Source organism: Galeopterus variegatus, unplaced genomic scaffold (genome assembly GCF_000696425.1).
Source record: "Galeopterus variegatus unplaced genomic scaffold, G_variegatus-3.0.2 Scaffold522, whole genome shotgun sequence".
Classification (NCBI taxonomy): domain Eukaryota; kingdom Metazoa; phylum Chordata; class Mammalia; order Dermoptera; family Cynocephalidae; genus Galeopterus; species Galeopterus variegatus.
In genome coordinates this window covers 77,949-93,077 of record NW_007726633.1, presented here as the reverse complement: position 1 = coordinate 93,077, position 15,129 = coordinate 77,949, and the positions used below count along the sequence as shown (strand labels likewise).

Here is a 15,129-nt window from a genome sequence, read left to right as displayed (position 1 = left end):
TTTTACTGTTACGGACTCAGCCCAATCACGCTGTCTCTGATTACTCCTGCTGAAAAACCATTCTCATCTGACTGCTTATAACAGTGTGGGTACCATTGACATAGCATTTACCCTATACTACCTACTTTATTCTGCAGTTAATCTGTTCTTGCTAACTCCCCAAGAAGCTTATAAACTAACAGAGGGCAGGAATCGTGTCATTCATACCTGTCACCCAATATTATGCCTGGTCCTCCATAAGTACACAAACCTCCGCTGAATTAAGAAAAAACAACAGCCATATTAAAAAATATATATAAATGACACAAAAGAGTCTAGAAAGAAGTTATAAAAGAAAGGACAACTTGAGATTAACTATGAGAAAGAAAGGGAGCCATCGAAAATTATGCCGAGTTTGTTGCATGACTGAAGACAGGAAGATGAAGTTGTTGACAATAATATAAGAGGGAGTATCAGGCAAGGACTTCAAAGGAAAAAGTTTAGCCATGTCCAGCATGTACTGGCAATGAGCTATCCTGGAACTGTTACAATGACAGATGAAGATAAGTGATTGATCAATGAAGTAGAAGGCAGGATAAAAGGAGCAAAGTGGGAAACCATTTCCATTCAGATGAAATCCTAAGCTCCTGAAACCAGGTGACAGACCAAGAATAAAGTCAGAGGAAAAAGGATACAGACATCACTAAAGAGGAGCAGGCAGAGGCACAAAAACAGTTGTAGGAGAAAAGAGAAAAGAACCAAGACTCCAAAGACCCCAAAACTCTACAGACAGTTCAGACTTCCCAACTGGCATTTAAAAGGCCAATTATCCCTGCTGCTGAAGTCATAGCTTCTCTAACAACTAGCCAAGTATGTATCAGCCGTAAACACTGGGCTAATACCAATATGAAAGTGTTCAGAAGTATCTGAGGAGAGAGGTTGCAGTGTGAAAACAAAACATTTTGCTCAGTTTTTTTAAAAAAAGACTAATAAATAATGTCCACTTCATATCATGCCACATGATGAAGAGCTACTGAAATGCATAGTAAAAAAGCAAAGAAAACCACCATGGCTAGCTGTTAAGCTCCTTCTCAGCATGCTGACAAGGTGCTTCACAGTAAAGATTAACAGGGTTCACACCGGGAGAAACCCTAAACCTGCCCTAATGATGATGAGCACTGGTCACCATTTTTGGCTCTGCTGTAGGATTCTACAAACATAATTTACAACCAAACCCAGAGCTATATATTTAGAAAATTTCAGGTATTTTCTCATGCTCCTCTGAATGCAGGATTTTCTATTCATTTGAGAAATATATACTAAGGCCCAGCTATGTTCCAAACACTGTCAGGAAAGTAGAGAGCGAAGAACATTTCCAAGAGGAAATACTGATATCACAGGTCAGCAAGCAAAAGATAAGAGAATATAAAATAAAAGAAAGACAGGCTAACATGCTCAGTTGTCTCTCATTCTTCCCTTTACTCATACTTTAAGACAAATATTAGGAAGTCCTGGGTGAATAGGCTGTCTCAGTACTTGGCTTACTCAACCCAAGGGGTCTGACTCTGTATTAAACTGGCCTTTGGCCACTGGGAGAAAAAAGGACTTCCCTTGGAAAAAGATAAACAGTGCTTCCCAGATTTCTTTACCTTTCAATTACAATGGCCAACCATGTGTTAAGACTGGAGGCTGGCCACCTTCCTGTGCCTTTTCTCTGCCAGCCTTTGGCACAGAGGCTCTTTGGCCAGGACAACTTGTAACAAACCCATTGTTGTGTACCTCTCAGTGCCACTTATTTATTGGTTTTTGTCACACACATATTGTAAAGGAGAACTCTGCCCTGCACTAAGCACGCTAAAGGGTACCAGAAGGTCAAACTGCAAATGTTTTAGCGCCAGACTCAGCAGGCTTCGTGAGAAGTTGCCTGAGAATATCTGAGAGCTTCTCAACTCTAGACCCTGGGTTTTCAAGACTGTTAGATTTATGAAGCACATCCAAGGAGATTAACAAGTCAGGAGGACCTCAGTAGGACCATGAAAACTAGGCAAAAAATAACTTCTGACCTTAGATAGTGAGATGACTTTTACACTAAATAGATCACTAAAGCCCAACCATACTACAAGATAATCCAACATCTTTCAATTTAAAAGGTTCAATTCCATTTCCTCATTTCTCTTCACTTCCAGAAACAAAGGGAAAAATGAAAATCAGTGCCAAGTAGAGACAATGTCATGCCTATGAGACCAACCCTGCCTACATACAAATGAGCTAAAGGCCATTTATCTACTTTCAGGTCCTACAACAAGTAAAAGAGCCTTAAATTTTTATTCAACTGCGCGTAGCCAATGACTACTCAAGTTCACAGTTACACTGAGGTTTCACAGGGGATGCCTTTCATCTGCCCCAATGATCACCATTTTTAGCTCTAACATGGGACTCAACAAAAATGATTTGTACCTATACACAGATCTGTATCTTTAACAAGCTTTAAGTAGCTTCTCTCTGCTCCCTGGGACTAATGTTCCAATCATCCATTTGACAAATATTCTGCGTGGTCATAGAAACTATTCTTTATACTATTCTTAAACCCACCCCACCCTCAACCCAAGAGAAGAGATTAAAATCTGCTTGTGTTAAATCTCTTAAATATTGGATTAGATAACTAAAACCAACAAATCCCTCAACTCCTCATTGCCAACACTGAAAGATCACTTAGCCAGAATTGAAGACAGATTATATTCCTATAGCTTCATCAATCTACTAATCTCAACATCGATATATATTTTGGAGAAAATTCTAAGGCAGACCTTTCTACTCATCATACAGGGCTCAATGAACAGATAAATAAATGTAACTCTACCTTCTATCAGAAACCAATTCTAAGCCACATCTCATCATCAAATTCCCAGGTCACAGACATTTTCCACACTAATCATTCCTTGAAAGAGAATAACATTTTACTGCCCCATGGTCACTTTATCTTATTTATATGCAGTTGACAATCTAGGAAAAGGGAATTGACCAAACAGCAAAAGCAGAATAAGCATCACCTAGGGTATACTTTTAAGAATGGCCCCACTCTTTGATGTATCAGAGTGACTTGTTAAAAGTCAAACAAATTACTTGTTTCGAAGTTAACTGTACTATTTCAAGAGAGTTGGCTACAACTGTTAGTTATGGGAAAACAAACAAACAAACAGTTTTACCATAACATCCAGCAATTGCTCTCCTAAGTATTTATACAACTGATCTGAAAACTATGTCCATACAAAAACCTGCACACAAATGTTTATAGCAGCTTTATTCATAATCACCAAAACCTGGAAGCAATCAAGATGTCCTTCAATAGGTGAATGGATAAACAAACTTTGACACATCCATGCAATGGAATATTACTTAGCAAATAAAAAGAAATGAGCTATCAAGCCACAAAAAGACATGAATGAATCTGAAATGCATATTGCTAAGTGAAAGAAGCCAGTACGAAAAGGACATACACTGTGTGATTTTAGTTGTGACATTCTGGAAAACACAAAACTACAAAAAGGTGGTAAAAAGAGATCAGTAGTTGCCAGAGGCAACTGGGGAAGAAAGAGGGGGAGAGCTGGATGGGTGAAGCAGAGGAGATTGCTTAGGACAGTGAAACTATTCTGTATGATACTGTAATGAAAGATACACGACACTACATATTTGTCAAAACCCACAGAACTTTACAGCACAAAGAGTGAGCCTTAATGTATGCAAACTTAAAAAAATCATTTAGGGGCCGGCCCGGTGGTGCACTCGGTAGAGTGCGGCGCTTGGGAGCGCGGTGGCGCTCCCGCCAAAGGTTCGGATCCCACATAGAGACCGGTCCGCTCACGGGTTGAGCGTGGTGCAGGCCCAACACCGAGGGTTGTGATCCTGTTACCGGTCATGAAAAAAGATAAAAAGGGGAAAAAAAAAAATCATTTAGGGGCCGGCCCGGTGGTGCACTCGGTAGAGTGCGGCGCTTGGGAGCGCGGTGGCGCTCCCGCCAAAGGTTCGGATCCCACATAGAGACCGGTCCGCTCACTGGTTGAGCGTGGTGCAGGCGCAACACCGAGGGTTGTGATCCCGCTGCCGGCGCGACACCGAGGGTTGTGATCCTGTTACCGGTCATGAAAAAAGATAAAAAGGGGGAAAAAAAAAATCATTTAGGAGGTTGGGAGAATCCCAGGACGGCATGCAGAATGTGACAAAAACAACCTAACTGTATTACAAATTTATGAAACAAGTGGCTGGCCGGTTAGCTCAGTTGGTTAGAGCACAGCCTTATAACACCGACGTCAAGGGTTTGGATCCCTGTACCAGCCAGCCGCAAAACAAAACAAAAAAACAAATTCATGAAACAAGTCAATGAATGGGTTGGCAGACATAAGTAGACCTGGAAATGAATGGAGCCTAAGAAGAAAGGCAAAAAAACCCTGTAGATATACACTGTATTATATTTGGTAGTCTCCCGCAGGGGTAGGGATCAATAATTCTGATAACCACTATACAGGTATTCTGGAATTGAATAATTATATAAATGTATGACAGATGATAGGAGACAGCTTTCTCACGGTTGGAGCGGTAGGTTACAGATAAGCAAAAGAGGCTAGAATGACCCATGTGGTAATGCATTAAAGTTGGAGACAGTATAAACTCATTTAGCATAGTATAGAATACATGGTTACATATAAAGATATTTATAGATACGTGTACATATACTAATTAAGTATACACACATATTTCCTTGCTGTCAGCTATAAGGTCAACACCCAGTAGCAATGAGCACACCTAGTACACAGATCTTGGATTCTAATACCATTCTCCAATAAAAGGAAATCGGGCTCCTGGGAGACATAGTTGATTCCAGAGCTAGGGCAGGAAATATACAGGATAAGCCTCAAGCATCTTGTGTGCCAGAAAGTAAGGAAGTACTGGGGAAAAAAATTCCACAATGATGATAGTATGCCAAAGAGACATGGGGGCCAACTGAAAGAGCTCTCAATGGACAAAGATGAAACAATTTGAATATCAAAATAAAGTAGTAATGAATTATAAGCAGAAGTATAAAATAAATACCACGAGTCCATACTGATAAAAAAAAATGATTGATTAAATAAATAAATGAGGGAGAAGAGAAAAATCTCTGGTACAGAAAAATTCTAAATAATTTATGTAGATATTGTGCCTACAAGGAGAGGGAGCATAATTCCCTACTCTTTGGGTATAGGCTGTGCACAGTGATTTCCTTTCAAAGAATACAGTATGCAAAGGGGAAAAAGGTAACTATGCAGAGGACAGACCTGACACATGCTACTTCAGCCAGGTGATCAAAGTCAGCATAAAAGTCATAAACCATGGTGATAGTACATACCCTTGATACAATGTGATGAAAATGGTAATTTATTTCTGTGGTTTTCCTCTCCCAAACACATAACCCCAGTCTAATCACAAGAAAAACTTCAGACAAATACCAACTGAGGCACATTCTACAAAATACGTGACCAGTACTCATCAAAATTGTCTAAGTCACCAAAAACAAGGAAAGTCTGAAAAACTGTCAGAGCCAAGAGGAGACAGGACTATTAACTATAATATGGTATGCTTAATGGGATCCTGGAACAAGGACCTTAGGTAAAAACTAAGGCGATCAGAATAAAATATGGACTTTATTTAAGATGTTAATAATAGAGGGTGAAATATGTATAAAAATAATATATAAATTGCTAATAAGGGTCATCTCCAAGCACACGGGAGATAATAAACTGCTTGAATATTTGAACTTTTAACAAGTCAATATTTTTGGGGCCGGCCCGGTGGCACACTGCTACAGTGCGCTGCTTGGGAGTGCGGCGGCGCTCCCGCCGAGGGTTCGGATCCCACATACAGACTGGTTCCCGCTCACTGGCTGAGCGAGGGGCAGGCGCAGCACCGAGGGTAGCGATCCCGTTGCCGGTCCGGTACGGGCGCGACACTGAGGGTTGCGGTCCGTTGCCGGACATGAAAAAAGACAAAAAGGAAAACAAAAAAGCAAAAAAACAAGTCAATATTTTTGGTAAAGAAAAGAGATTTTTTTTAGAAGAGAATAAAGCAAAGTAGAGAAAGTTAAGGTCTAACTGGAAAAAGTCATTTTCTAGCGTTTTTCTAAGGAAAAAGTAACAACTGAATTTCAGTCTCAAGTTTTCAGTCATCATCAATTTAGATAGTTGCTTCATAGGCCCTGAAGGAAATGGCCTTCAAATATTTTTTTTAATTTTTAAAATTTCTATTGTTTATTCACTTGAATCAGGCATTTCCAAATCTTAAAATGTTGGCCATACCACAAGCTAGAATTTACCCAGCACAGTAAAAACTCACTACATGGGCCGGCCCGGTGGCGCACTGGATAAGTGCGCCGCTTGGGAAGTGCGGCGGCGCTCCCGCCCGAGGGTTCGGATCCCACATACAGACCGGTTCCCACTCACTGGCTGAGCGAGGCGCGGGGGCAACACCGAGGGTTGCAATCCCGTTCGCGGTCCCCGGTCCGGTACGGGGGCAACACTGAGGGTTGCGATCCGTTGCCGGACACGGAAAAAGACAAAAGACAAAAAAAAAAAAAAAAAAAAAAAAAAAAAAAAAAAAAAAAAAAAAAAAAAAAAAAACCTCACTACAATGCCACCAGGACCACATTTTTGAGGAGCATCAATGGCAGCAAGAAGTATCTGGAATTTTCTGTAATAAACTCCCTGAATGGGGGCTATACAAAGAAATAGCTCACTTTAAATTCTCCCCTTTAGAAGGTAATGCCATAGCATGACTCTAGCTTATAATTTTATGAGTTAATGAATACTCACTTAAAATTTCTAATATATTCTGCCACTATCTCTGGGTACAAAGCGATCTAGATAAAAATTAGAATAGTTCGTCATTTAGAAGTCCAGTCATGTGTCACTTAACAACAAGGAAACATTCAGAGAAATCCGTCGTTAGGCAACTTTGTTACTATGCAAACATCATAGAATATACCTACACAAACAGAGATGGTATAGCCTACTACACACCTAGGCTATATGGCATAACCTATGGCTCCTAGGCTACACACCTGTACAGAATGTTATTGTACTTAATACAGTAGGCAACTGTAACACAATAGAAAATATTTGTGTACCTAAATGTATCTAAACATAAAAAAGGTATGGTAAAAATACATAGAAAAGATAAAAAATAGGGGGCCGGCCCCTGGCTTACTCGGGAGAGTGCGGTACTGATAACACCAAGGCCATAGGTTCAGATCCCATATAGGGATGGCCAGTTAGCTCATTGGGTGAATGTGGTGCTGACAACACCAAGTCAAGGGTTAAGATCCCCTTACCGGTCATCTTTAAAAAAAAAAAAAAAAAGATAAAAAATAGTATACCTGTATAGGGTACTTATCATGAATGGAGCTTGCAGGACTGGAAATTGCTGGGTGAGCCGGTGAGTGAGGTGAAAGCCTAGAATATTACTGTACACTACTGTAGACTTCATAAACACTGTATGTACACTTAGCCTACACTAAATTTATAAACATTTTTCTTTCTTTAATAATTAACCTTAGCTTACTGTAACTTTACAAACTTAAATTTTAACTTTCTGACTCTTTTGCAATAACACTTAACTTAAAACACATTGCACAGCTGTAAAAAAATATTTTTTCTTTACATCCTTATTCTATAAGCTTTTTTCTATTTAAAAAAATTATTTTTAAACTTTTAAACTTTTTGTTAAAAACTAAGACACACACATACATTTGCCTAGGCCTACACAGGGTCAGGATCATCAATATCACTGTCTTCTACCTCCACTGGCAATTCTTCGGGGGCAATAACACACATGGAGCTGTCATTTCCTATGATAGTGATGCCTTCTTCTGGAATACTTCCTGAAGGACCTGCCTCAGGCTATTTTACAGTTTTTTGTTTTTTTTTTTTCTTTAATAAGAAGGAAGGGCTGGCTGGTAAGTTCACTTGGTTAGAGTGCCATGTTATAACACCAAGGTCAAGGGTTCGGACCCTTTATCAGCGAGCCACCAAAAAAAAGTTAAAAAAATAAGTAGAAGGAGGACACTTTAAAATAACAATAAAAAAGAATAGTAGATACATACACCAGTAACAGCTGTTTATTATCAAGTGTTATGTACTGTACATAATTGTATGTGGCATACTTTTATATGACTGGCACTACAGTAGGTTAGTGTATACTACCATCACCATGAACATGTAAGTAATGTGTTGTGCTACTACATTACAAAGGCTACAATGTCTCTAGGTGGTAGCAATTTTTCAGTTCCATTATAATCTTCTGGGGCCACTGTTGAATATGCAGTCTCTCACTGACTAAATCATCGTTACGTGGCACATGAGTGTAATTTTTTTTTTGATGCATAAACCAGAAGTCCATATATTAATTTGCAAGAAGAAAGTATTATTTGCAAGCCAATTTAATTTGCAAAACAGACCAGAACACTCACATCAAATCAATGCATTTTCTTTCTCTCTCCGAGTATGTCACATGGGAAGCCAAGTATCAGAGCGTGGCCTCATAGGCCTGGAATCAGGGTAAGGGGTATGAAGCAGTCTCAAAAAAGACCTATCAGTAAGCTTAGACACTCTACTCACTTTAGCTGTGTTTCTCTGTCCTGACTGCCCATTAGAATCACCTGGGGAGATTTTTTTTTTTTTTTAACTACTCATACCTGGGACCTACCCAGATTCTAATTCAGTTGGTCTGTGATAAAGCCCAAATAGGATCCTATTTTAAAAGCTACTGAGGCAATTCTATTGTGCAGCAAAGGGCTTGCCAAGGAAATCATGATGTTTGTATTTTTAGCTAAGACTCCTCACCCCAGGACAGTGGTGACTGTAATTTTTTAAAAGATGATTCATATTCATTTAAGGAGCTATTTATAGTATTATTTTACTATTTAAAGTATTATTTCAGAGCATAATGTTAAAGAGCATAACAGATTCTAGTGAATTAGCAAATGGTATTCACTAGAATCTGTTCTATAATCAGCAAATGGTATTAAACAATTTGTTAGCACCAAACAAAACTGGGCAGCAACACATACCAGTGCATGCTCTCCCTGATGTAGCAGTAGGGACAGTAAGTACAGCAAATTTAAAACTGTCTATCAGAAAATGAAAGATCACAGAGATGGCTAGTCCTCTCCTCTCCTCTAACTGAAGATGGGAGACAAATCACAATAAAAAAAATCCTCTGGAACTACCCAAGTGCAGGTTCAATTTAGACATCACTATCACCATCGGTTACCGGATTTAAAACAACATCACTGTCAGTCTCAATGAACTCTGAGCAGATCACTGACTTTTCCTGAAGGAAATGAAGTGGTGGGAGAGGGCAGGAAGTTCACATGCATCTCTAATAGCTTATTTCCTTTCCCTTCACGTCTTGCGGAATTAGCCCTGGATTAAGAGAACCATGCTATATTTTTGTAAGGCTCTGCCAGCATCCATTTTTATTAGAGTAATAAAGGCGTTGTTTACAGAGCAGCAGGGAATGAGCTTACAACCCTGACTGCCCAGTTAGCTCAGTCGGTTAGAGCAGTGTTGTAATACCAAGGTCAAGGGTTCGGATCCCCTGTACCCGCCAGCTGCCAAAATAAACAAAACAAACAAACAAACAAACAAAAAAACCAACAGAGAGAGAGAGCTTATAGCACTGAAACATCAGGTTAAGGTGAAATATCAACTTGACCCTACTTACAAGAGTTGTGCCGACGACGGAAACTTTTGGACTGACTCAAGGATTCCATGTGCCTGTCCACATAGCTCTTTGAACACTGTTGCTGCTGGGGGGAAACAGCAACATCTTGGCTCTTCACATCTGTCCTCTTAGGGATGTTCTGAGGGGCACTGCTGGAAGAGGTTGGCTTCTTGACCAACTTGCCTGTGCCATTCTGATTGATACCCACTTGGTACCCAACACCACAGGGGCCTACTTCTGTCTGATGAAGGTCTCCAAAATGTTGGTTGTCTCCAGGACCTGGTATCTCCAGAATTTTTAATTCCGTAATGTCACCTGCCCTGAAATACACAAAAGAATACAAGTCTCAATATTGTAACAGTGATAAGAATGATGAAAATGGGATCAATAGCTAATAGCTCCCCCTTTGCAGAACTGCATTTCAATGAGTTATCAGAGGCAAAAACTAGGAAAGATGGCAGAGCACTTAAAGACAGGGATCAGCCACCAACATTCAACTGACACAGCAGTGGCCTTTAAAAAAAGACTACTGTTGGGCCGGCCCAGTGGCGCACTGGAGAGTGCGCCGCTTGGGAGCGCCGTGGCGCTCCCGCTGAGGGTTCGGATCCCATGTGGAGACCGGTTCCCGCTCACTGGCTGAGCGTGGTGAGGGCGCAACACCGAGGGTTGAGATCCCATTGCCGGTCCCCGGTGTGGGCGTGACACCAAGGGTTGCGATCCCGTTGCCGGTCAATAAAAAAGACAAAAAGGAAAAAAAAAAAAGACTACTGTTAATAAAAAAACCATATTATCATCTGAGATTTTCAGAATATTTAATGGCTTTTTTCATTCATTCACTCACTTGCTCATTAAACAGGCATACATAGGGTACTTACTTATAATGTTGTAAGTCCTGTGCTAGGAACAGGATAAATACAGAAGAAAACCAATATATGCCCACAAGGAACTCACAGCATGGTCAGAAAAAAAGACAAGTACAGAATCAAGCAACGGTTTTAAATACTATGACAGAGGTATATACAGGGGACTGAAGAACCCAAAAGCAAAACATCTAAGTTAATTTGCTGGAGGTGAATGCAATACTTAAGTCGGGGCTGGATGGGGCAGGGGGGTGGCCAATAAGAGTTAGCTATGCCAAGTAGAGGATGGTAAGAGGGAGAAGGGCATTTCAGGCAGAGGCTCAGAGATTGAGAAACATGGAAAATGCTGTCCATGTGAGGAACTGCAAATGTTATAACATTACTAAAGGGAAGGATGCTTGTGCAGGGCCATCAGAAAGTAAGGCTGCAGAGGTAACCAAGGGCCAGATCATGATCACAACAGATTTTTCTGGTGACTGTACAAAATGTGGAGAAACCAGAGTCAGGGCACCTAGTTAGGAGACCAAGCAAGAAGTAAGGGGATGAACTGGGCAACTGACAATGAAAAGGGAAAAGGGAGAACGTACCAAGAGACATTTAGAATCCACAGGATTTGGTGACTAAGTGAATATGTTAAGGCTTAAAGAGAAAGAAGAGTTTATTATGATTCCTAAGTTTCTAACTTGGGTAAAGGGTGTTAATGGGTAGACCTCTGGAAGAATAAATCTGCAGGTAAACTTAATGAGTTCAGCTCTGAAAATCCTGAATTTAAAATATTCCATGGGATATCCAATGGCAATGACCAATAAATAGTTAAAGTGTCTGGAGCTCATACAATGTGCCTAAATTAAATGTATAAGAAGGTACACATGAGATTGTCTAGAGAATACAGACTGAGAAAAGAACCAAAGCTAGAACTTGAGTAAACCAATCTTAAGAGGTGAGCAGAAGAAACAAAAGCTAAAAACAAAATAAGATGTAAAGGAATGGAAGAATGCATGAAATACACTGGAAAGAAAACCCAAACAGGTGACAGAGAAACTAAGAGAAATGGGCAATTCAAAAGTTACAGTCATTCACATAAGATTAGAATTGAGACACTGCCACTGAACTTGGCAATTACATCATTTGAAACATTGGCAAGAGCTAATTCAGCAAGATGATAAAGTTAGAAAAAAGATAATAATGATGGGGTAAGGAGGGACTAGAGAATAAAGCCACAAAAGGAGGTGAAGACAGACTATTTTGCTCTGAAAAGCGTTGTTGGTATAAAGGAAAAGGAAATGAAAGGACGATACTTAGTGGCAAAAGCAAGGTTGGAGGAAGAGAGGTGTTTTTAATATGGGGAAGACATGAGAATGTTGGAATGCAAAGAGGAAAGAAGCAATATAAAGGCTGAAACTGAAGACACAAAAGAGATGAATAAGGTCTCAAAAGAGGTAGAAAGAGACAGCATCTAAAGCATACACGATAAGGTTAGCCCCGAACACAAGGGGTACTTCTACTGAGACTGCAGTGAAGGTAAGCAATGAGTATGGGTATACTCACAGAAAAGGTTATGTATGGTTATGTGTACAGAGGGAATTGTTCAGAAAATCAAGGAAGCTCTTACCCAACAGACTCTTTTTTCTTTTTTTGTACATAAAAATAAGAAGCTATCTGCCAAACTGGTAAAAAAGGGAATGTGAAGACACAAATGAACTTGAGATATGTTGGCAAATACTAAGAAAAAGACTATCCTGTAACTAAGGATTTTAGTTATTGGCTAGAGTGTGCTTCTGGGGGTAAATTATAATACAAATCTACAAAGAGAGACACATTTATGCAGGAGAAAAAATTAATAAGGTCCTTAGATGTGAGAAAGCACAAATAATACAAAACTGAGAAAGAAAATCTGAAACTACAAAAGAAAAAAAGGAGAGGTTATTCTGAACTTGACCTATTTAAATAATATAATATTGCATGCTTAACAGAAATAAGAAAAAGGTTTCACAAACCCTGGATCATTAGCTGAAAGCTAATTACAACACAAAGTCTCTGCTGAGAACAGCAGCTGGAATGTAAGACTTAAGACTACAAAATCTCACACTTGATAAGTCTCTTCTCAAAAATAGCTCTATGCAAGAGAATACTGGCAATGAGACCTAGGCTCAAGCTCTGCAGACCACCAGGCTGGACTGGAAGAATGAGTCAGAACACTCACCTGAAGGTGACTTCTGGAACAAGACACTTCACTCCATTGTGGAAAGGCCGGGTGAGAGAAATGGTTTGACTGACCTGATCCACTGCTGACACTCTTCCCTGATAGACACCCAAGCTATCTCCACAGTTGATGGACACAATACTGCCTAGCCAGTCCGCAGCCATGTTTCAGATGTGAAATCACTGTGAAGAGAAGGAACCATTTAGTGTACCTTAAACAGACAAATCTTTAATCAAATTCAGAAATATTATGTTAAGCTCTGTACCAAGCGTTACTTAATAATAATACATATTCTGCCACATCTTTAACTGAGGTAATAAAGAATAACAACAAATTAAAACTTCTTTCAGTAGTAGTATTCATTTTAATACACAAGCAATATCATTTAATATATATAAAGATCCTGTAATTGCTTTGAAGCATGTGCATTGGATAAAGATATTTACCAAACATCAAATCATACAAACTATAACCTGTATATTGTATTTTAATAAATCTATCATCAAAGTACTTTCAAAGAGAATATGTTGCCAAGAAATAATACATATATAAAAATATTGGTAATGCCACAGTAGCTCACAGCAGATTAACCCTCTTGCTGATGATAACAATAAATTCTGGACAAAATTATTTCATAAAAAGAGCCAACTGAAGACATTATAGGACACTACACCTAACAACTACAGAATATACATTCTTTCCAAATCTACACGGAATGTTCACCATCATATGCTGGGCCTTAAACAAGTATGAATAAATTTCAAAGAACTGAAATCACACAAAGCATATTCTCTATCCACAACAGAATTAAATTTAAAATTGATAATGGTAAGACATTTAGAATATTCCCAAATATTTGGAAATTAAACAAGACATTTTTTTTTCCTTTTTGTCTTTTTTCGTGACCGGCAACGGATCGCAACCCTCAGTGTCGCGCCCGTACCGGACCGGGACCGGCTACGGGATCGCAACCCTCGGTGTTGCTCCCGCACCTCGTTCAGCCAGTGAGCGGCCGGTCTGTATGTGGGATCCGAACCCTCGGCGGGAGCGCCGCCGCGCTTCCCAAGCGGTGCACTGTAGCAGTGCGCCACCGGGCCGGCCCTAAACAAGACATTTTAAAATAACCTATGGGTCAAAGAAGAAAACAAAAGTTAGAAAATAGTACAAACTCAATGATAATGACAATACAACATATCGGCATTTGTGGGATGTGCTTAAAACAGTGGGGACATTTATAGCTTCAAATGGGGACATTTGTAGCTTTAAATGCTTATATTAGAAAAGAAAGGTTTAAAACCAATGATCTAAGCTTCCATCTTAAGAAGCTAGGGAAAAAGAGCAAATTAACACAAAGTTAATAGAAAGGAAATAGCAGAAATCAATGAAATCAGAAACAATTAAGAAAAATAAACAAAACCAAAAACTAGCTCTTTGAAAATATTAATAAAGTTGATAAACCCTTAACTAATCAAGAAAAAAGATAAAACATATTAACAATATTAGGAATGAAAAAGGGAACATCACAGACATTAAAAAGATAACTATATGCCAGTAAGTTTGACAACTTAGATAAAATGAACAAATTCTTTGAAAGACAAAAGTTATCAAAACTGATACAAGAAATGGAAAATCTGGATGTTCTATGTCTATTTTCAAAACTGAATTTGTCAAGAGAATGAGACAAACCACAGGTTGGGAGAAAATATTTGCAAGAGACATATCTGATAAAGGACTGTTATCCAAAATATACAAAGGACTGTTATCCAAAATATACAAAGAACTCTTAAAACTCAACAATATGAAAACAAACAACCCAATTAAAAAATGGGCATAAGACTTGAACAGACACCTCACCAAAGAAGATACACACATAACAAGTGGCCATATGAAAAGATGCTCCATATCACATGTTATTAGGGAAATGCAAATTAACACAACAATGAGATGCTACTACACACCCATTACAATGGCCAAGATCCAAAACTCTTACCAACACCAAAAGCTGATGAGGATGTGGAGCAACAGAAACCTGCATTCACTGCTGGTAGAAATGCAAAATGATACAGCCACTCTGAAAGACAATTTGGCAGTTTCTTACAAAACTAAATATACCATATGATCCAGCAACTGCACTCCTTGGTACTCACCTAAATGAACTGAAAACTTACATCAACACAAGAACCTGCACATGGATGTTTATAGTAGCTTTATTCATAACTGCCAAAACTTGGAAGCAACCAAGATGTCCTTCAGTAGGTGAATGAGTAAACTGTGATATATACAGGCAATGGAGTGTTACTCAGTGCTAAAAAGAAAAGAGCTATCAAGACATGA

At 39.2% G+C, this 15,129-nt stretch overlaps 1 protein-coding gene across 1 annotated transcript in view; it reads right to left on the bottom strand.

The window, feature by feature from the left end:
* Window positions 1-15,129, bottom strand: part of EDC3 (enhancer of mRNA decapping 3) — a 51,987-nt gene that overhangs the window by 24,539 nt on the left and 12,319 nt on the right. Inside the window, exons 2-3 of the mRNA XM_008569639.1 lie at window positions 12,796-12,977; window positions 9,733-10,052 (exon numbers count right to left, since the gene is read on the bottom strand). Of these exons, the coding sequence (XP_008567861.1) occupies window positions 9,733-10,052; window positions 12,796-12,959 (484 nt within the window). The 5' untranslated portion in view covers window positions 12,960-12,977. The remainder of the gene's footprint in view (window positions 1-9,732; window positions 10,053-12,795; window positions 12,978-15,129) is intronic.